Source organism: Dermacentor silvarum, chromosome 2 (genome assembly GCF_013339745.2).
Source record: "Dermacentor silvarum isolate Dsil-2018 chromosome 2, BIME_Dsil_1.4, whole genome shotgun sequence".
Taxonomy (NCBI): domain Eukaryota; kingdom Metazoa; phylum Arthropoda; class Arachnida; order Ixodida; family Ixodidae; genus Dermacentor; species Dermacentor silvarum.
In genome coordinates this window covers 123,665,950-123,687,797 of record NC_051155.1, presented here as the reverse complement: position 1 = coordinate 123,687,797, position 21,848 = coordinate 123,665,950, and the positions used below count along the sequence as shown (strand labels likewise).

Below are 21,848 nucleotides of genomic sequence, written 5' to 3'. Positions count from 1 at the left end.
GACTTTACATGTCGCTTGGCTTGGTGGCTTGACGATGGCATTGGCCGCCCAACGTGCCGGGGTGACAACGATGACGTATTTTCGGTTTCCGCCATCAAAAGTATGGCCCTTTGGATCCGTAGTTGCTATATAAAAGATGGTGTCCATGACATGTTGTGGCCCTAAAATTGGTTTGGCTCAGAGATATTCCGTATATAAGGGTACGGCCACGTTAGCGGCAAAAAAACGCGCGCGTCATGCAGCGAGCGTCAAGTTGCCGCGTGTCAGCGCCTTGCTGCGAGGCCACCGTGGCACGCGCGGCAGCCCGATAAGATCTCCCGCGCTCTCCGAACTAAAGCCCCTATATATAAAAAGTAGCGACACTCTCCTCCTCCGCCTTCCCTCCTCCTCGTTTCTCCTCTTTCGTGCTGTTTTTTCAACCGTTGCGCCGCCTACACCGCTCGAAACACGTGCACTTGTTTATCTTTCACCGCTGATCAGATTCGACGATCACCGACTGTGTTCGTCGCTATCGTCGTGCTCCTCGCCAGTCAGTAGACGCTTCTCGCGTGAAAATGGCGATGGAGCGTGATCGTAAACAAACGCAGCCAGCGCCCGGGGGCTCGACGGTCCACGTGATGCCATTAGGCCAATACCGACGCGGCGTCGGCCTCGGACAGGGTGTGCGAGGAGGCGGCGGCATTCTTCAAAGCGTGACGCTACTTTTATATATAGGGGCTTTACTCCGAACGAGCGAGCAACACCGCGAGCGCTCGTTGTTTCATGCGAGAGACGATGATCGTCGATTGAAAACCCGGCGCGGACCGGCGGCGTTCCGGTTGTGATGGCTTCGTGACGTCACCCTCGTCGCTCTTGATTGGTTCTTCATCTCGCGGCACGCGGCATGTGCCGCAGAAATCAAACCCATTTCGCGCGGCACGCTGCAAGACCCCCGATTCCTGCTGCTTTTGCCGCCATGACGCGTTGCCGCGCGTTTCTGCTGTGTGTTTTTGCTGCTAGCGTGGCCGTACCCTAAAGTCCAAGGGCGATAACGCAGTCGCCGCGCGCCGTATGCTGTATGTGCGAGTGAAAACGTGCGAGGGGACCCGACGACCGCGTCTGAATCTCGCGTGCGCAAGAAAAGCAGGGAGGAAGCGCGCCTTCCGTTGCGCTCGAGGCACCAGCGAGGGGGGGGGGATAGCGGGGCGGCGCGAGGTCGCGCAGGCCGTATCTTGAAAGCGATCTGCGTTGGGGCAGAGTCTAGCAGTGTAGGTGCGTCGGCGGCTCGTAGCTTTCTGCGTGCTGTGTGTTCTCGGCGCTCAGTTTGCGTTGAAGCGATAGACAACAGCACGAAGGTCACTTCGCTCGCTTCTCCAGCGGCGCTTCCACACGCCGCCAGCGTTTGACAGCGCGTGTCCGCGCACATCGAGTCTGACGTGCCACAGCGTGTACCAGTGCGTCGGCAACATCAGCTGAAAAAGGAGAGAGTGCCGGCTTGGCGGGCTAGGCCAGCTGCAGCAAGCGGCAAGATCAGATTTGAATTAAGGGAGGGGGAAAGGTCACGCCCGCGGCGGCAAGATCGCCGGGTCGAGGGATGCAGGGCGGCCTCGCACACGTGCGCTCGCTTCGCATTCCGTCGCGGCGGAGAAGGCGATTCCGGTTGCTGCTCGCGCAAAAATGACAAAATTTGGGGCGAAATCTCTAGGTGGTCGGAGGGGGAAATTTGTTATATCGAGGGGGTCTCCCGCTGCCACTTCGTTACATAGAGGTCTCAAATACATGTGCTTCTATGGAGTAAAGGCGGGGAATCGAAAAACTTCGTTATATCCAGGAATTCGTTATATGGAGGTTCGTTATAAGCACGTTTAAGGGGAGACGCTCCTCGAAAGAACTTTTTTTTTATTTCTAGTCATAGACACTTGAAAATTTTGTTATTAGTACAGTTTTTCATGCAGATTTCAAATATGCAATCATTTTTTGTATAGCTGCTATAGTTATTGAGTTATGCCATGCACAATAGCAAAAAGTTACATTTTTTGCGGGTACTCTTTTATGTACTTAACTTTCAGTGAAAGCATTGTGTCTGATCCTATTTGACTCTTGGTAGATTGTGAAGTGCAAATATCTATCCAGATATGTCACAGAAATATTGGAACCAAGAAAAAAAAATTGTATTGAATGACTAATTATTTTCAATCTCCCTTGAAACAATAACCTAATATTTTCACAACTAATGCTGGTAGGCATTACAATTTCAAATAGATATTTGCATTCTGCATGTGTTGAAGAATGTGTGCCAAGTTTCGTTACTATACAATAAGTATAAGTGTCTAAAAGGCTGCCCGGAAAACGTGAAATTGTCAAAAAAAATGAAAATGAGAAAAACAAGTTCGAAAGTTTGGAAAGTTGGCATTTATTAGGAAACCATTCTTTTTGCATCAAATTGGGGCACAATGAAAAGCAGCTTGCACTGAATGCACTGTAAGTGTCTAGAAGTCTCCCGCACCATAGCTTGGTCCTTCACGGCTCTTGCGGTCAGTGTCCTCGACACGAGCTCTCTTCGCTGTGTTGCGACGGTGTGCCCTCGCTTCTGTAGTTTGCTTCAGGTTCATCTTCCTGATGCGCATGACGTCACAGCGGTCACCATGTGTGCCAGATCTCGTGAGGGGAGAATTCCAATGCCTTCGAGCACTTCTTCAAAGCCCCTGTGGCCTTTATTGTACCAGAGTACAGCAAGAGCGGTGGCTGTCTCCACAGTTGTTCTGGAGGCAAACTTTGTTTTTGGACATAGCAGCCATATCTTGCTGTTCAGCGATTCGGCTGCATTCTGTGTCTTGCCATGAAGGCACCGAATAAGGAGTTTCTCCTCTGTAAGCCGCTTGTAGATAGGCATAATTGCCAATCCCTGAGCCTTCGTCAACAGTGGGGTGTGGAGCGGTGCAGGCTCCCCCAGTGCTTCCGCACGCTTGTGCTTGCACCACGAATTTGGTCCCGCAGGGCAAAAGTTGTGGCTACTGGCACCATCACTAGAGCAGCAATGAAAATACGATGCCCATATGGCAGTGTACATACTTCGAACACTGTCCTTGTTGCTCGTGATGGCGATCTTGTAGTATGTTTGTAGTTTCATTATTGTTGCATCTTTCAGTTTTTCACCTCGTGGCAGTGGTGTTGCCAATTTCCGTAGCGCAGTTCCCAAGCGCTTTGCAACGTGGTTAGTGCACTCTTCTTTGTCAATGTGTGTGTCACAGTACACATTTGCCTCGCAGACTGCAGTGTAGGCCTTGCTGTCACCATCACTTAGGAAGCTGGTGAATTGCAGTGGAGTTTCATAAGACAAGGTCCTCTGCCATATATTGACAGCTGCCGCAGGTTCCATTGCGTGGGATGAGCAGTCGGTGTTTCTTCATCCTCCCCAAGGTCCCTGTGGATACTGCAAGCATGGCAGTAGTTCGAAAGCAAAATCGAGGCAGAGCCCCGTGTCCAGGGACACGACTGTGCCCACTCCATTGTGGCTTTTATGACCTCTTTTCTGCCAGGTGCCATCAAACATGACTGGCACATCTCTGCCGCCGACTGCGTCCTTCGTGATGTTTTTGCTCACTGCCGTCATCGCCGCACCATGGAGCTTCTTGGAAATGCCGTTGAATGTTTTGTGATGCATCGGGCTCGGAAGACCGAGAATCGCACAAAATCGTGAAAGTTGGTCATGGCCTGCGCCTATAGCGCGTGCTGCCAGAACTGCCTTCACGTTTACAGCAAAGTTGTCACGCGAGCTGCCGCTGTCGAAACGAGCGCTCGTCCCTTGGTTCCCGGCCGAAGTAGTACGTCTCGACGTGTGCGTGAACGAAAGTGCAGATTCAGGGCAATCGGGATTTTCACAGCACAGTTCAAGGAATGCCGAAAGCCCTTTGCGCTTTCCAGCTGCCTCTCGGACGCCGAGCTTCCGTTCGCGGCAGGTTGGGCATTGCGCACCCGCCACAAGTGCCGTCAGCGCATCGATTTCGCAAAGCAGCGTGTTGGCAGTAGCAGCATCTACTTGTCTATGTTCACTCTCGAAGAATCCAATCTTCCTTTGGGATGCACTGACGAATTCCACGGCCGCGGCTATTTCACAACCACTGTCGCGGTGTTCGGTGTCGGTGTTAGGCCTATCCGAAGTCGGAGCGTCGCTTTGGGAAGCGTCCGACGCCGTTTCCCTCGATACTTGTGGCGAGTTCTGAACTTTCGATTATCTAGACTGCGCTTCTTGGGGCTTGCCATGACGCAAAAATGCAGAGAAACGCAGCACAACTCGACCGCGACGTCCGAGGCTTCGCTCTTTTGCCGGAGAGATAGGAGGGGGGGTGGAGCGCACCGCCGTCCAATGGCGGCCTCGCGCTGTTTGCCGCGATATTCAAAACGCGTGACGTACGCGTTGTTTTTCTTGTTTTTTGTTTATTCTGCGTGAAGCTACGAGACTGGCTACTAATGGATTGTGAAGGGGACGGCCTTCGCAGCATGCGTGCACGATTGCAAATGGCGGCCAACGCGTTGTTTTCGCGACAGGACGCCGCGAACTTCGCCATTTTTGGCGACTTTCGCGCATTTCTCACATCACCGCTGCCCACTTGGAAGCATTTTTAGATAATTTCTCGCGCGAACTTCAGCTTGATATTTTCAGAAGTAAAAGATTATAGTCCAAGGATGCCAATACAACCGGAAAAAAAAAAGCGAAACTTTTCCGGAAAACTGCGACTTTTCGACCCGCGTCTCCCCTTAACTGTAGTTTGTTTCCATGACTCATTCTTCTGTCATTTTACGCTATAAAGCAGAAATGGCTACATTAGCTATCAGCGTCCGACTGAATGGTTGGCTACTTTTGGGCGAAAACATCCTTCTGTTTTGGCTATATCACTTTGCGCCACCTAACAACACTGGTCTCCACGCTTCCTTGCTTGGTTGTCGCACGTGTAAATTTGCTCCATCAATTGCGGCGCTTTGTTCGCCCTGTCAGTGTGTGTGTGTGTGGTGCGATCGCTTGGTCCTAGTTCTGTTTGAGTTGCATCCATGTTAGCGGACAGGAAACCTGCCGTGCCTGCAGTGGTCACGAAACTAAAAGCGCTGGACATGGCAACAAAGCGATCCATTTTGAGGGAACTATCTCAAGGTTCAAAGAACTGCAAGTTGGTGAAAAAGTACGTGTCGAAATCAACAATCTCGATGATTCTAAAGAAAAAGATAGCCAGCTCCGACGCCGACAACAGAAAGTGCCGGCGGAACGCCACCTATGCGGATGCGCTGCTCAAGTGGTTCGTGGACGCACGCACTCGCAACATTTCGATGAGTGGGCCAGTGATGCTGGGCAAAGCCAAGAAATTCGCATTCTTGCTAGATTTTCCCGACTTCTGCCCAGGCAATGCTGGCTACATCACTTCAAAGTGCGGCATGGGATCGTTTTTGAATCGATTGTCAGTGAGGCGGCTTCAGCAAGCGACCAAGACATTGCCACTTGGCTGGTAGCAAATGGAGCCATTATTGCAAGCTACACGGAGCAGGACATGTATGATGCAGATGAAACAGTTATTTTATCAGATGCTGCCGGACAAAACGCACGATGACTCATGTGCTGGCGGCAAATGCAGTAAGATATAATGCGGGATATAACGAACGGACGCCGCGTGACGCTCAGGTTCATTATAAGCGGGCTCGACTGTAGTTTCACTTTCGCAAACCTGTCAAAGTATACCGGCAGAGCTTGGCACAGCACCAGAAACACCGACGCATTCGGCCCGTGAAAGCAAAACTATCTGATCCGCCACTTTCTCGTGGCCCTGCGGCTCCGCTGCGTGAAAGTGCCAACTTGGCTTGGCCGGCTCGTGCCTGTTTCACGCAATCTTGGAGGCCACGCCTAGATGCGTGAGCACAGTGCAGTGCACTGCAGTGAGAGAGAAGTGGAGGCACTGGTCTTTAGCACGCCACACGCAAGCATCGTTGATGTGCGGCGCGGCACAAGTAGGTGTGGCCTTTGAGATGGCAATTACGGAGGTTGTGCCTAGCTTTGCCAGCTATGTGTCGCATTGACAGAAAGATGCGTTAAGGAAGAAGTGCTGGTTGTGCGCGGCCACGTATGTCGCCGTAGCACAATTGGTAGTGCAACGCACGCGTAATGCGGAGGTTGCGGGTTCGGCTCCCGCCGGCGACAAGTTATCTTTTTTTCCACTTTCATTTCCCTTTTCTTCATTATTTTCTACATTCCAATTTCCACTACACTTAATTTCCCCGATGCTTTCCTTGGCTTTGTTGTCTGTTGGCTTTATGTGGTTATGACGAATAAAATCGAGCGCCTTGGTTCCCATTCTTTCGTAGCTGGTACTGGTAGTTTTCGGCGATATACAGGCCTCCTAATTTGGCAGTTACGCATGTAATTTTCTTGTAGCAAACCCCTCGTACCCACCACGGTAGCCCAGTGGCTATGACATTGCACTGCTGAGCTCGAAGTCATGAGTGCGATTGCATCTGCAGTTGCCTCGTTGCTAATGGGGGCAGAATGCAAAAATTGGCCATGTACCATGCCATGGTTGGGTGCAAATTAAAGAATCCCAGGTGGTCATAATTAACCCGGAGCCCCCCACTACAGTCAGATCATGGTTTCAGCATGTACAACCCCATAATTTGATTTATTTAATTAAACTCTTTATTTTCGGTTGCCACTTATTTTGTGCTGCATCCGTTCCAGAAATGCTGGTGAAAAGTTTGTGTTTGGCTTGAGCACTAGTTTTATTTTGCACATGTTGAAGACGGGCTGTGCATGTTGCAGGTTGCGGCAAGAGGTTTGGACATTCCAAATGTGAAGCATGTAATCAACTTCGACTTGCCCAGTGACATCGAGGAGTATGTCCACCGAATTGGCCGTACAGGCCGTGTGGGCAACCTGGGTAAGTCTTCGAGATTTTTTCTTTCTCTCTCTTGCTCAACACGTACACAGTATTTCTATCTCCAAGACCCAATCAGTATCCGAGTAAGGCAAGTTTGTTTCCATGAAAATAAATTCCGATGTGCTTTTTCAGTGAAGTTTCATAAAACTTTTACATAGAGAGCTTGTGATGTGTATGTCAGGGTATTGCAAAAAAAATACATATCCAGTTTTCCAGATACAGATAACTGTATGTAATGAACCTTTGTTTAATTAATTCCTGGATTTTACGAATTTTTCTCAATCCCAACGCCATCCACATAGAAACCCATGTATTTGTGACCTCCATGTAACGAATTTGTGACACTGATCATTTAATAACTTGAACTGTAACTTTAGTAAGAATTCGTATGCACAATGCGTACATTTTGTAATTTTAAAAAATATAATATAATGGGTAGGCTGCGAGAAGAATCCATACGATCGCAGTGGGCGAGTGCGTGCTGCGATGATACGAGAGCCACTAGAATGGCTAGCGCCGCTTCGCGGCAAGCGGAGCAGCTTTCTCACATGGTCTTCGAGATTGTCAGCCGGCACACCATTGCTGCAGCTGGGCCGGCGAACCATCACGAAGGCCATGTTTTGCAGCTTTTGCCTATGTAATTGCGGGGTGCCTGGCGACCGGGAAAAGTCAGAATTTTGAGCCACCTGTAAAAGTCAGGAAATGGTCGGAGAATTCGTCAATCAAGGGCGAGACAAGTTGGGGGAAACTAGTTTGGCTGGGGCCTGTCCACACTAATGACTTGCAAAGCCGATCGCTTTGGAATGGCCGACCATCGGGGGAATGACACTGTCATAAAGCGATGATAGGTGGTGTCCAAATTACACGCTCCGCACATTTTTTTTTTTTTTTTTTTGTACAGTGAAACCTTGTTAATTTGACCCCTGGTAATTCGGAAAGTAGGATAATTCGGACTCGTCCTCAGGTCCGGGCAGGCGCGTGTATTTAATGCAATCAAACTCTCGTTAATTCGGATGTATTTGTACGCAGATTGGTTAATTCGGACAACTCTCGGAGCTTGGCGAGCGCGGAGCACCCCAAATGTACCGTGCAAAAGAGCAACAACGGCGATAGCGTCCAACCGAAACGAAGCGGCGGAGTCCGCATCGCTATAGTCATCAGTGGAAATCGTACGTTAATGACTGCAATGCCAGAATGCTTCGTAACTATTTTTGCCTTTAAAGCCTTTACTCTTGCCTTTTATGGCACGCATAGCACCGCGTTGGCCGCGTGCCTTCATAACTGCGTAAGCGCCATCCATGGTTGCGTCGATAGCCCCCACGGTTTCGTCCACAGCACTTGCGGCAAACAGTAGTTTCGTTTTGAATCGGCGTGCGCGCCGCGCCGGCCACGTGATTTCAGAACTGCAAGATAGCCGTCCTTGATCACGTCCGCAGCGGTTGTAGCAAACAGTAGTTTTTGATTCATTGTGCGGGTCGACCCGGCCGCGTGCCTTCAAGACTACGGAGTTGCCATCCATAACCTCGCCGATAGCGGCTGCGGTATCGTCCGTAGTTGTTGCGGCAAACGGTAGTTTCGTTTTGACTCTGTGCAAAGCTGTCGAGAATGAAGAGCACCAGCTACATCGTGACGGATAATCTGTTGGCGACTAGCTGGCGAAAAAATAATCGGGATGTGCGCGCTGTAGTGCAAAATGAGTCTCGGATGAAGGCGCGCGCAACGATCACGCTGCCTAGGAAGTCGCAAGGCCATCGCCGCTACAAGAGCAAATCAAACATGAGATGACGAGAACTGCAGCTTCCACGCAGCTTTTGAGCAAAACAGAAACAGGATTTGCTCATTAATTCAGTAAATAAAAGTGTACTGGCAAGTAAGCATTTGCTTACTGTTTTTTTTTTTTTTGTACCCTCGATAATTCGACATTCGGTTAATTCGGACATTTTTTTTCGGTCCCGTGAAATCGAATTAACGAGGTTTTACTGTAGTGAATTTTGAAGGCAATGCTTTCAAGACGTCATGAGCCAGAATTACAAAATCGAAGTGGAACACTGCGTGTTTTAGGTGTCACCTATTGCTATCGTTTGCGTGTACTGACCTCCACTAAAATTAGTTTGCGCGTCCTGGCTGCAGAGGCAGGGTCGCGTAGCATGTCGAGCCGAGCCACAACAAGCCGCACGCAGTAAATCCAACATGGCGACGTCTTTTTGTTTTTTACACTGCAACTGGGGATGTGTGAATTGTGAGCGTTGCGCTTTCCTGGAGTTCCTGCATGGTGCGAATTGTGGTGTGCTACGATGTCGGCGACTAGGTGTTTCTGTGATTTGAAATGAACGTACTGTATGTTTCTGTGACATCATATTTTGGAGAGAAAAAATCCGTTGTACCTGCAGCATTTCAGACCCGAGTTTCAGTGTCGTGCGCTGCAAAATATTTTTCATCGAAGATGTCAGGAGGCAAGAAGTATTTGTTTAACATGGACTGGGTGAACCCAAGTGTCTCAGACTACGCCAGTTGGATTCGCACTAAGCCATGTGTGCAGTTTGCCGCAAAACATTTTTGCTGAGCAGCATGGGTCACAAGGCAGTTTCAAGTCGTGCCTCTAGCAACAAGCACATTGCTGCATTGAATTTTCTCACAAGTGCTTCCCTGCCAAAACTATTTTTTTAAGAGCCCAACAGACTCCTCACTTGGCAGTAGCGCTGAATCTGCGCACCGAAGTTGCAGTGACACTACAGCTCCTGTGCAAGTGTCAATGGGTGTTTTTTGTTGAAGAACAATGTGACTAAATCAGAAATAATTTGGTGTCTTAATACCATAATGAAACGTGGATCTTTTCGTTCTGCGGCACTTCTTCCCCCAATGTTTCCCACTTCTGAGGGAGCTGCAAGAGTTCAGCTGTGTAAAGACAAAGTATAGTACACCCTTTGCCATGGTGTTGCACCATACTTTCGGATTATGTTGCTTTCTAGACTCGGCATTCTGCCTTACCTGGTAGTCTGTTTCGACAAGTTGCTAAGCAAGGTCACCAGAAACAACAAATGGATGTTCTCGTTAAGTACTGGGACGCTGCTGACGACACCGGGAAGACTCGATACCTTACACATTGTTTCTTAGGTCACACGTGCACTGAAGACTTGGCGTGAGCTTTTCAGAAAGCCGTGCAGGAAATAAAAGGAAACAAAGTCCTGCAAGTGTCCATGGACGGGCCAAATGTCGATTTTATGTGTCTGCGGTCTCTGAACGAAGAGCTTTGCGAGTCAGATAAGAGCCATGTCCTCGACAAAGGAAGCTCTAGCCTCCATGTAATCAATGGTGCTTATAAAGCTTGCCATGTTGCATCTGGCTGGGATTTGATATTTCTTTGAAGCGCTTACAACTTGTTCAGATGTGTTCCTGCACGTCATGCAGACTTTGTCAGCCTCACGGGGTGCTCGAAATTTCCCATTAAGTTCTGTGCAGTGAAGTGGCTGGAGAACAGTAGTGTAATCTGTATGGCACTGGAGATTCTGCCACACCTCATTGTGTTTGTGCTGCAGTGTAAAGAAAAAAGCGCATCAGAGGCCAACAGGCTCAAGCTTCAAAGTGGGTCGATGAGGCTGTGTCTGATCGGGTCTTGTCTGCAAAGCTTGCCTTCGCTCTTTCTATTGACTGAGGAATTGAAACCCTTTCTGCAAGAATTTCAGACAGATAAACCGATGGTTCCATTCCTTTCAGCATCACTAGAGAGCATTCTGCATTCACAGCTGTCAAGAATTGTGAAAAGGGAAGTTTTCGATGGTGCAGACACAAATTGCCAAGTTGATGAAGCATACCGGAAAATGCAATAAATGTAGCCGCATTCAACCTTCGATTTTCGGCAGAAAACGAGCTTTGAAAGAACAAAAAGTTTTCACAGCTTGCAATGTTGAACTTGAAAAAATGCTGCATGTCATTTGTCAAGACTTGTGCACAGAAAATGGTGGTGCGCCGCTGAAGTACAAATTGGCTGTGGGTGCAGGCTGTTTGGACCCTGTCTTTGCATTATCTTTAAAGCCAGGCCCCATGCGGCTTACTCTGGCACTTGAAGTGCCTACTGAGCACCACTGAATGACTGGCTTGCAAGCAGAGTGAGCCCATCGCTCCTACGTTAAGGTGTACTCAGAAATCACTACACAGGAACAACTGACACATTTTGACAGGGAGTAACAGAGGCTGGATACTCTGTGGGAAAACATGTTCTCATGATCACAAGGAGCTGCAGTTCTTTGTGAAACTTGTGCTTATCTCACGGAATCGCTGCGGTAGAGAGGCTTTTCTGTCAACAAACAGTGCCTTGTTGAGAATTTGAAAGAAGAATCTCTCATAGCACAGAGAGTAGGTGCATGATGCGGCCTTGGCGACAGGTAGTGTAGCTGAATTAGACATTACCGACAGGATGGTGAAGATGGTTCGCAGTGCATACAGCGTCTACAGAGAGCAGCAGGAAACACTATAGGGCGTGAGATTTGGTTGTTTTCTTCATTTTCTCAAAATATTTTGCACACCCAGCAATCATGTACTGTAATACATCAGTAGCTATTACGGATAGAATATAATTCCTTTTGCAGCTTGAAGCTAGATGTTCGGAGCACACAACATAGGAAGCACTTCAAGTTTTTTTTTTTGTAAGTTTTTAAATTTTGTCTTTTGTGTGACCAATGCATGTTCATGTTCAAAACAATGAAGTTCAGTGTATAGTAAAAGCTCGTTAATTCGAATTTCATGGGGACACTTAACGAGTTCTTATTAACCAAAATTCGAACTAACGAAAGTGATTAAGAAAAGGCCACAAATGATGACAAAAGAAAGAGGTAGAAGACCTCTGGGTACATTTATTTGCAAAAAAAGTCCGTAATAGTTTTTTGCTTTTTGCCTCTGAAAGCGATTGCTGCCGCTTTATCTTCCAGAGCTCGAATGAGCCGGAAAGCGTCGTCTTCGCCTTCTTCGAAACTGAAGAAAAGCCGGGCGTGATTCAGTTCGTCCATCACCTGTGCCAACGAAGGTCATACCGCGTGTTTCACCAACATCATCTTCATCATTCGCGTCGGCATCGTCCACTGCTGGGTTTTCGTCCTCGCAGACGACTTAGGCGATTTCATCATCGGTCACGGCACCGCAGACTGCCGCACAGCTGTCGACATTCACGTAGTCGCTGAAGTCCACATCGCCGAGCACCTCCCGTACATGAACTGGTGTGCGGACATCCTCTTCAACTTCATTAGCGTCTGCGTTAAGGGCTCCGAAACCACAGTGCCGGAAACAATTTGCAATTGTTTCTGTGCTTACCTGATTCCAGGCACGCACAAGCACGTGCAGGTCTGTGAGCGCAGTCAAGGTGTAGCTTTTCTCATTATCGGAGCACAGGAGCAACTTCTCGAGAACGTGGCGTCTATAAAAGCTTTTCGAAATTTTTATAACGCGCTGATCCATAGGCTGAAGAGCCGCAGTGGAGTTAGCCGGAAGAAAAACGAGCTCAATGGCTGTCGATTCGTTTTCCACCTTGTGCGCCGAGCAGTTGTCGACGAGGAGGAGAATCTGCCTCTTGCGGAGTTCAAATTTTTGGTCGAGTTTCCTCAGCCACTGCTTGAAAAGCTCGCCCTTCATCCAGGCCTGCTTATTTGCTGCATAGTCGGCCGGCAGCGTGCGGATGTTCTTAAAACGTTGAGGTTTCTGTGACTTCGCTATCACAAATAGGGGGAGCTTCTCTGTTCCAGTCATGTTGGCCCCGAGCAACACCGTCGCACACTCTTTGCAACGTTTGGCGCCTGCGCACACGTCCCCCTTGTAAGTGATCGTTTTGTCGGGTATAAGAGTTGAAAAAACAAGGCGGTCTCGTCGGCATTAACATTATCGGATGGTGCATACCTGTTCAGGTGGTCTAGTAGCGCACCATTCCGCCACACGGTGCAGGTTTCCGTGTCTACGGCTTTGGATTCGCCGCACACACTACGGAAAATGAGGTCGTGTCTGTCCCTGAAGCGGTGAAACCATCCGTCCGAAGCGGCGAAGTCAGAGATGGTTCAGACGTTGCGCGAAATCGGCCGCCTTCACTGCGATGATGGGGCCACTCAACGGGATATCCTGGCTCCGTTTTTTCTTTATCCATGTGAGCAACGCTGCCTCCAGGTCCGGGTGCTTAGCTGTACTAAGCCTTTTCCGATCCTTGGCGAAAGTTTCAGCCGCGTAGGAGTCCTCAATCGTTCTCTTATTCCGGATGTATGTCGACAGCGTGCTTCTTGGTATATCGTGCTTCTTGACGATTTCGTTCTTACTCTGTTTCCCTGCATCCACTTTCGCAGAATTTCCAATTTCTCCTTCAACGTTTTAGCACGCTACTTTCCGCGCGGCGACAGCGGCACGCGAGCAGTGTCGGTCTCCGACGGACGCATACAGAACAAAAGAGAGCAACGGCACACTCGTAGGCTTAGACGTTGCGATTGCACTGGCGACGGAGAGAATGGCCGATCTCGGGGTTGCCACCGAACGCACTGCGTATCCCTGCTCTCCGTGACGATGCGGCAGAACATTTGCGAATAAACGTAAGTGCTGCCCCCTAAAAACACGCGATGATGATGGTGTATGTCGCGCCATGTGTCGCTTAACAGCAGAGCTGGCTACGGCGGCGCGCAGTTCAATTTATCCGTGGCGGGCCGGATTAGCGTTCAAAATAACTAGCTTTTCGATACATGGGGCTCTTTAAAGCAAGGCTGGACTGTGCCACTTAGTTTGAATTAATGAGGTGCGAATTAACGAGCTTTTACTGTACTATAAAGTAAAAAATATTGACCCAGTAATAAAAGTGCTTCCTTTGTTGTGAGTCTCGTGCTTTCTGCTATTGATCCATATGTCACTTGTATATTTTTGTGTGGCGGTTATTTGTCTATGGTAGTAAGAACAAAAGACATTGTTTTCCTAATTATGTAATGAAATAATGAACTTACAGAAAAAATAACTGCATTTTTAAAAATCAAAAGAAAGTAAACAAGCAGGCAAACTTTTACCATGTTTGGCTGAAAAATAGGTAAGGATAACCCCCCTCCTTAAAGAGCTGCAAGAAAAAAAGCAAAGGGTGCTCACTGAAGCGCAACTTGAAGCTTCCATCCTACAGGACGAAATAAACTCTCAAATCGTAATTGAAGTGCATTTCGAGAATGAGGGCAGTTGCAATAAATGTTTTTCTCTGCAATGCAATGGGTTTTTTCTACGCTTTTATGCTTCACGGACGCCATTTCCACAAAATGGCATCTGTTGTATAGGTCAGGTAGTTTTAGCTAAAATAGTCAGGGAAATTGCATTCTGGAATTTTTCTAGACACCCTGAATTGTTACATCAGGTGTCGCTACTATGCCTGCTCGGTTTGGCGCTGTTTAAGCTTACTCTTGTCTCGGTCTGGCGACAGGTGTGCTCTCATTGTTAGTGGTGTCAGTTTGCTGTGAATATGAGTTCTGCGGTCAGGAAGCACAACGTTCTGTCTCTTGGAAGACAAGCTTGCAATTGTGGATGCGGTTTCCATGGGCGAGACGAAGGGTGTCGCTGTTCGGTTCAACATCCCAGCCAGCTCCCTATCAACAATTTTAGTTCAGATGGTATCCGCAACACACTGGAGTCGGGCACAAGTTGCAAGAAAAAAGGCTGACATATACGCATGCTCTTGTGGACAAGGCAGCTTTTACATGGTTTTTGGATGCGCGGGCACGAAATGTCCCCATAAGTGGTGCGATCCTGCAGCAGAAAGCCAAGGATTTTAAGTGCATCTTTCGCCACGCCGACTTCAAGGCAAGTAACGGCTGGTTACAAGGTTTCTAGAGCCGGAACGGTGTCATCGGTAGAGTTCATTAGCTGCGAGTCCGCCTCAGCGATGCCTCTGCTTTGTGGGTGGCCAAAAGGTTGCCTCGCATTATCAGCAACCGTGAGGTGGCAGACTTCTACAATGCCAATGAGATGGCTCTGCGTATGCGATGGCTCTTTAGCGATGGCTCTTTAGAGCCATCGGTATATACATACTAATTTTGTGTGTCCCGTGATTTTCGTCGTATATTACACACACACAGTGGACTCGTTACAATGGACCCTGATAATCCGACAGCAAATGACATTTTATCCGACGTCCATAGTATCCGAAACTAGAAGCCACCGCCGAAACACCAAAAGATTGTCAAACAGTTGCTGCATGTTTCGACTACCGCCGGAACATCGCGACACGTCGTCAGAAAAAAAAAGAAAGAACGAAAAAACGAAGGGGAACCACTCACGGAGAAATGCATGTGTGCTTTTCCCATGTTTGGCGGAAAAAGTTGTGCGCAGTGCACTGCTGACGCGCGATCGAGGTCGTTCGGAGCATGCGTTCAGTTTCGCCAGGCGCGGCCTAATTGAACCGTGCACGGCGAAACTGAACGCGCGCTCTGAACGTCACGCCCCTGCTCTCACCTACGCTGCTAATGTGAATTGCCGTATATACTCCCACAAATCCAATGCAAAAAGTTGGGTGGTGCGTTTATTATGCAGGGTAAATTTTAGGGTGTTTTATGAGTAAGCGTTCTTTGTGAAACTGCTCCAAATTTGGGATTTACTGCTCCAACACACACAATTTTTTTCCCCGTAACCTGCTCCAAATTTAGATTTTCCTGCTCCAAAAATTGCTCCAAAACCTATTTTGGCTGTTGCACCACTGCTAGTGCCATCTCCCGTAATCCTCTGCGACCACACCGGCCGCCGTAAAGCCACGCGGCAAAGCCGGATTACAGGAGACATGGCCATGCGGGGAAAACAACACTGGGGGACGCATGAGTCTCGCATCGCCACAAAGTTTCGACAGCTGTAACTTTTTCTAGAATCCAGCTACAGCAATATTAATGACATGATTTTGTAGCTCTATTCTTCACAAGAATGACTATACTAAATATATGACTGGGTAGTGTCCCATAAATCTGGGGAAAGCTTGTTATAAAGCCATGTACTGCCCCTAAACCAGCATGAGAAACTGCATTTACTACTTCATGTGCAGGTTCCAATGGCCTGCAAGCTAAATAAATACAAAGTTATATAATAATGTAGCCTTTCCAAAGACAGATAAACTTGCACAGTGTTCAAGTCAAAAGCACGCATGGAATACTTATTGAATGACCTAAATTGATTTTATGTCATTCAATAGCACTTCGTTCTACAGCATGCCAGGGCTGTATGCAGGGTCCTTGGCTGGCTTGTGCCTTTTTGGGAGCTTGGCCTTGGTAGCACTACTGCAGTCCTCCCACTCTTGCGCCAGATTGCGCCATCCTGATAAAAATACACAATTTTGCGCCGAAGTGCACCAAAATTAGTGCCTGTGCATTACGTGTGGCCGGAGTGGCCCGCAGACGTGCGTAGCGCGCATGACTCAAGCAGCTTCGTAAATCGAACGGTGACTGATAATTCGGGCTCGATGGGAACCGCCTAGAAGTACAAATAATTGGGAGCCGGAAATATGCAAATTCGCCAGAAAATAACTGAATTTATTCCGGCAGTGGCTAAAAAAGATATTATTCTCGGTTGACCACTCTCGGGGATACGTTCGCTTTCGTGGGATTTCGCATCACTAGCGTCAGCGTCGGCATACTTGGTAGTGTGCCAGGAACGCTATCATCCGTCGACGTGTCCAGTGCTAGTCGCACGAAATGTCGCGAAAGTGAAAGTATCCCAGAAAGGGATCGTCCAAAAATAAAGCCGAAGTTGGTCAACGTGGGTCTTGCGCGCATGTACGCTTGCCTACGATCTGGTCAGTCCGTATCTCTACCATTGTTATGCTGTCGCCACAAATAGACGAAAGTACAATTAATGCATGCACCGAATCTTTAACCTTTGGCAACAGGACGATGATTTCGTAGCGATGCCTTTTCCGCTGCCGCTCCTTGCGCTTCTTCAGTGGTATAAGAGCGGCGTTCCGCCTGCGTTATATGGTATCAGCCGGCAGAAAATGGTGGATGATAAGGGCGGCATACAGTGTAGACCGCTTATAACGTAAGTCGCCGGAGTCGCAAATATCCGAAGTATAACCAAAGCAACAATTTTCAAGGCCCGCACATATGCAAAACATGTACACCGAGCCGCCACGCGTGTGCGACAGTCGAGGAATGCGGCTAGAACGTTTGCATTCAATTTGCAGTCGAATCTCGTTAATTCGAACCAAATCACGCGGCGGCGCCTCCGACCGGCATTGCGTCGGCACCACCATAGAGTAAAAGCTTGGAGACCCCAATGTCGCGTGCGAAAAAAAAAATAAAAGAAAATACGGCGGAAATTTCACCCTCTCTCAAATGGCAAGGTCGCCGATACTGCGTTGTGCCGAAACATGCGTGTACGTGCCGACGTCTCAGCCACGTTACCGTAGCCACGCGTAGAAAATGGCAGTGAACCCTTCTTTCTCCTTTATGCTTCCTCTACGTGTTGACCTTGCACGCTGTGGCTACGGCGCAGAGGGAAGCAGAGGCGCTGTCTCAGGCCTGCCAACGCCAGCTTCCCGATAACGGCAGGAAACGAAACTTCGGGGAGCTGGCGCCGGGCCGGCTGTAGCGGCGGCGCCTGCACGGCGGCAAGCGCGCACGGTGACCATCGAAAGTGAGGGAGGTACGAGGGAGGGCGAGGGGAGCCACCGAAGCGGCGGAGTTGCCGAGGCGAAATCCGCTTCCCTGCTGCCCTCCTCCTTCACATTCCGTGGTTTCTGCATGCGCCCTTCCCCGTGCCGTTCCGGCACCGCCCGCTCCTTGAAGTTTCGTTTACTGCCGTTATCGTGAAGCGAGCGTTGTCCGGCCTTGGCAGTTTCGTGGCCCTCACTCGCTATGCGCGCCATGATATTTCACTACTCGCACTCAAGATTCTGGTTTCAGCCTCACTGGCTGTTCGTTCGCACCACGTGTCCTTCTCCTCCACTTCGTCTCTCTTTCTTCCTCTAGCAATCCTTGGGGCGCCCGTTTGAGGGGAGCGTTCGCCGTCTCCGCTGCCTTCCGTACTCCCAGGCAGCCGCACTGTAACCGGTATTTCGTTTCCCGCAACTGCACTATAAGCGATACGTGTATACATGGTCTGCTATGGGAAAATTAACGGGAGTCTGAAAAGACCGCACTATATCCGGTCCTGCACTATAAGCGGTTACGTTATAAGTGGTCTATACTGTATAATGCATGGCTACAAAATCGCCGCGCAGGAGTCGACCGCGCTATTATAGCCGAATGAAGTTTTTGTTTTTTGAAAGTCACTGTCCTCGTCGGCGGAGACATCGAGGGTGTAGTTGGTGCCGCTTAAACAACTTAAGTCGCTGCGACCTTGTTGCTAGTTAACACGCCAATTAATAAGCGGTGGACGCGTGGAGCCAACCCGAATGCACTCCCGAACGGCTTACCGGAGTTTGCTTGCCTCACGGTTGGGGCGCGGCCGGTGCTGGATTAACTAGGCTTCGCTAGTTTTGGTTTCCAGGAGGTGTCTGCAACATGGCCGACCACCATGCTGCGGCGATGCCAGCGACGTATTAACACCAAAATATTGCTATTTCCGCTCAACTCGGAGGTCAAATTAGCACGCAGTCGTGCAGGCAGAGTCCGAATTATATAGAATATACCTTAAGGTGTCCGAAATTTTGGTCGTACTTATACCTTAAATTTATGGGCCAGTGATGGTGCCTCAAAGTAATCCGAATAATCGAGCATGTTTGAATTGCTGGTGTCGAAATAATCGGTCTACGCCAGTTGTGAATCAGCCAGTTGCTGAACAGAGTCTTCAGCTTTACGAGTAAAAACAGACCGTTGAAAAGTACCTGGTGTTGTTTGAAGCGATGACTGAACGTTACGAGGGGCTCATCAAGGCTGGCCTGGCTCAGAGAAGCATTGGACATTGTCTGGCCAGGTGTTTCTGACTGATGCTAGAGCCTTGCTGAAAACATAACAAAGTGTCAGCTGTCAATGAAAAAAAATCATCCGATGTAAAAGGCAACATCTGAGCAGCTTCACTAAACTTACAGCACACTGTGTGAACAGGTTTGTTGTCTTCATTTAAATGAAGGGGGGATGCAGGTTCTAGAATGGTAAAAAACCGCCGAAAAATTGATTTTTGGAAAAAACGCATTTTAGGAATGTTTGCGCCTTCAAGCACCTGCCCTCAAATTATTAACCCTGATTTCAATTGGTAAATAGGAAAAAAATCGGCTTTCAAAATGGCACGGGAGCCGCGAAACCACCTGCGGCAGGCAAATTTTGTTCAAACGTCCCGCAGGTGCCGTGGGCGCAGCGCAGCCACCAGATGACCGCCGCCATCTTGGGCTTGTTTTGTAGCTGTCTTCTTTGTGAGCATTTTGCGCCAGCTCAAAATGGCACCGTTCAAGCTGAACGACCGCTCTCGCCGCTTTTCCGAAGGGTGGTTCCGGGCCTCTGATTGGGCGGAGCGCGCGCAAGGCAAGCCCCCCCCGTCTCGCGCCTCTCATTGGCTGGTACGACCACCGAGGGGGCCATTTTGCTTTTTATTTTTGTTTTGCGTGCATCGCCATATCAGTCCTCCGTTGCTCCAGGTTTCTCGTGGTCGTCTGCTACGCTTGCGTTCACGCGGCTCACGCGCCGTCTTTTCGTCTTGCGCTCGTCTAAAGATGACGCGTTAATCTTACGGAAAGAAACGAAAGTGTCCATGAAACGCACGGCTGAAGATCGCGGACGAAGGCGCGCTACCCGAACGGCCGGAACCACCGCGTCCGAAGCGGCACATCTAACGTCACCGTTGATTCTACTGAACATAGCTACGGCCCATCTAATGTCATTGAATCGTCAGCCAGCGCGTGCAGCGCCACTCAAAACTGTGTCGATATGGCATACTATTTAGTGCAAGACCGCGTTGATACGGCGTACTATTCAGCGCGCTGCCCGAACGGTCGGCACGATCGGAACGGCCAGAACCACCTGTTGCGTCCTAAGCGGCACATTAATGTCACCGTCGATTCTACTGGGCATAGCTGCGGCCCATCTGATGTCATCGGATGATCAGCCAGCGTCCAGCGGCATCCAAGACTGCGTTTATATGGCAGTGGGCGAGTCGGCTGAGCGCGCGAGAAGTGCGGCGATCTTAAAGTAGTTTCTGGCATCACAGTGTGCAACGAAGTGGAAATTCAAGCTACTAGTCGCAAAAGCTTCGGAAGTCGCGAAATGAGCATCTAGACAGTAATGCTACCAAGGCTAGGCTGGTAGCATTACTGTCTAGATGCCCGTTACTGTCTAGATGCTCATTACTGTCTAGATGCTGTCTCATGCTCAGGCCAGGCTGGTAGTAGCAAAGGACCCTGCATATACAGCCCTGGCAGAGCGAAGTGTTGTTGAATGACTATAATCAATTTAGGTCAAAATTGGGAATCAATTTTGACTTGAACATTGTGCAAGTTTATTTGTCTATGGAAAGGCTACTTTATTATTCAATTTTTGTATTCATTTAGCGTGCAGGCCACTGAGACTTGCACATGAAGTGGTAAAGTAAATGTAGTTTCTCATGCTGTTTAGGGGCAGTACATGGCTATATAATAAGCTTTCCCCAGATTTATGGAACAGTACCCAGTCATATATTTAGTATAGTCATTCTTGTGAAGAATAGAGCTACAAAATGCTGAATAGAGCTACAATATTGCTGTAGCTGGATTCTAGAAAAAGTTACAGCTGTCTAAACTTCAAATGCATTTTTCTCAGTTCGATGTTTTTACACACCGCACTCGGTCTTACGGGGATTTTTTCTGTGATGTTGTGGAGTGACAATAAGAAGCTTGGTATCAGTGAATTCGTAATGAAATGATCTGGGGGGGGGGGGGGTGATGCTATTTCTATTACTCTAGCATCATTTTATAAATTACAATCAAAAGTAACAATGAGTGAAAATAAGAAAAATATATTCACAGTCAATGTTGGTCTCCTTTCTTACCTTTATAATGCTTTCAAACAAATACAAATAGCATCACCCCCTAGAGCAAGTCTTTGGCATTAAAGTCATGCTCTTACTTTTTGCCTTTGACAAGGAGAAATTTCAAAAAAAAAAAAAACCCGAAGAAGTACTCATGAAATTCATTTTCAGATTTTAGTACTTTCTGAACTAAAGTAGCTATCAAAAAAATTAATTATAGATTTGAAATCAGCGTGAAACATTGATCTCAACTGTGAAGTTTAGTTCAGATAGAACCAAAACTAAAGAAAAAGTTTTTAGAACCCACGTCCCCCCTTAAAGGGACACTCGTGTATTTAAAGGCAGAGCAACATTGTTTTACAGCAAGCAAATACTTTCTGGAATTACGCTTGTCAATTTTAAGTGTTTGAAATAGCTTAGGACGTGTCCAGCATCTGGCATTTATTAGCTCCAAAGTGCTCCGAAATTTGTATCTGGATGCTCCAAACTGCTCCAAAATTGGGATTTCACTGCTCCAAAAATTGCTCCAACTCTCAGTTCGTCAGTGGCAGCACTGCTACTGTCTAAATGCTCATTTTGTGACTTGCGGTGCTTTTGCGACTAGCAGCTGGAATTTCCGCTCCATTGCGCACTGTGATGCCAGACACTTCTTCAAAATTGCTGCACTTCTCGCGTGCTCGGCCTACTCGCCCCACTGAATAGCATGCCGTATCAATGCAGTCTTGAATGCCGCTGCAGGCGCTGGCTGACGATCCGGTAATATCAGATGTGCCCCAGCTAGGCCCAGTAGAATAAATGGCGTCGGTAGATGCGCCGCTTCAGACGCAACAGGTAGTTCCGGCCGTTCAGGCAGCGCAACGTCGTCCACGATCTTCAGCCGTGCATTCTATGGACGCTTTCGTTTCTTTCGATAAGATTGACGCATCTTCTTTAGGCGAGCGTCTCCTGACATGTCACCACATGACGAAAACACTGTGCGCGAGCGCAAGCATAGCAGGCGACCATCAAATACTTGGAGCAACGGAGGACTGAGACGGTGGC

The 21,848-nt window shown here is 48.5% G+C and overlaps 1 protein-coding gene and 1 pseudogene across 2 annotated transcripts in view; one reads left to right on the top strand and one right to left on the bottom strand.

Moving 5' to 3' along the window:
- The window catches only part of LOC119441731 (putative ATP-dependent RNA helicase Pl10), a 66,473-nt gene that overhangs the window by 36,253 nt on the left and 8,372 nt on the right, over positions 1-21,848 (top strand). For both annotated transcript variants that reach the window (XM_037706339.2, XM_037706338.2), the window contains exon 12: positions 6,779-6,896. In XM_037706339.2, coding sequence (XP_037562267.1) covers positions 6,779-6,896 — 118 coding nt within the window. The remainder of the gene's footprint in view (positions 1-6,778; positions 6,897-21,848) is intronic.
- On the bottom strand, positions 2,078-3,366 carry LOC119441733 (uncharacterized; annotated as a pseudogene).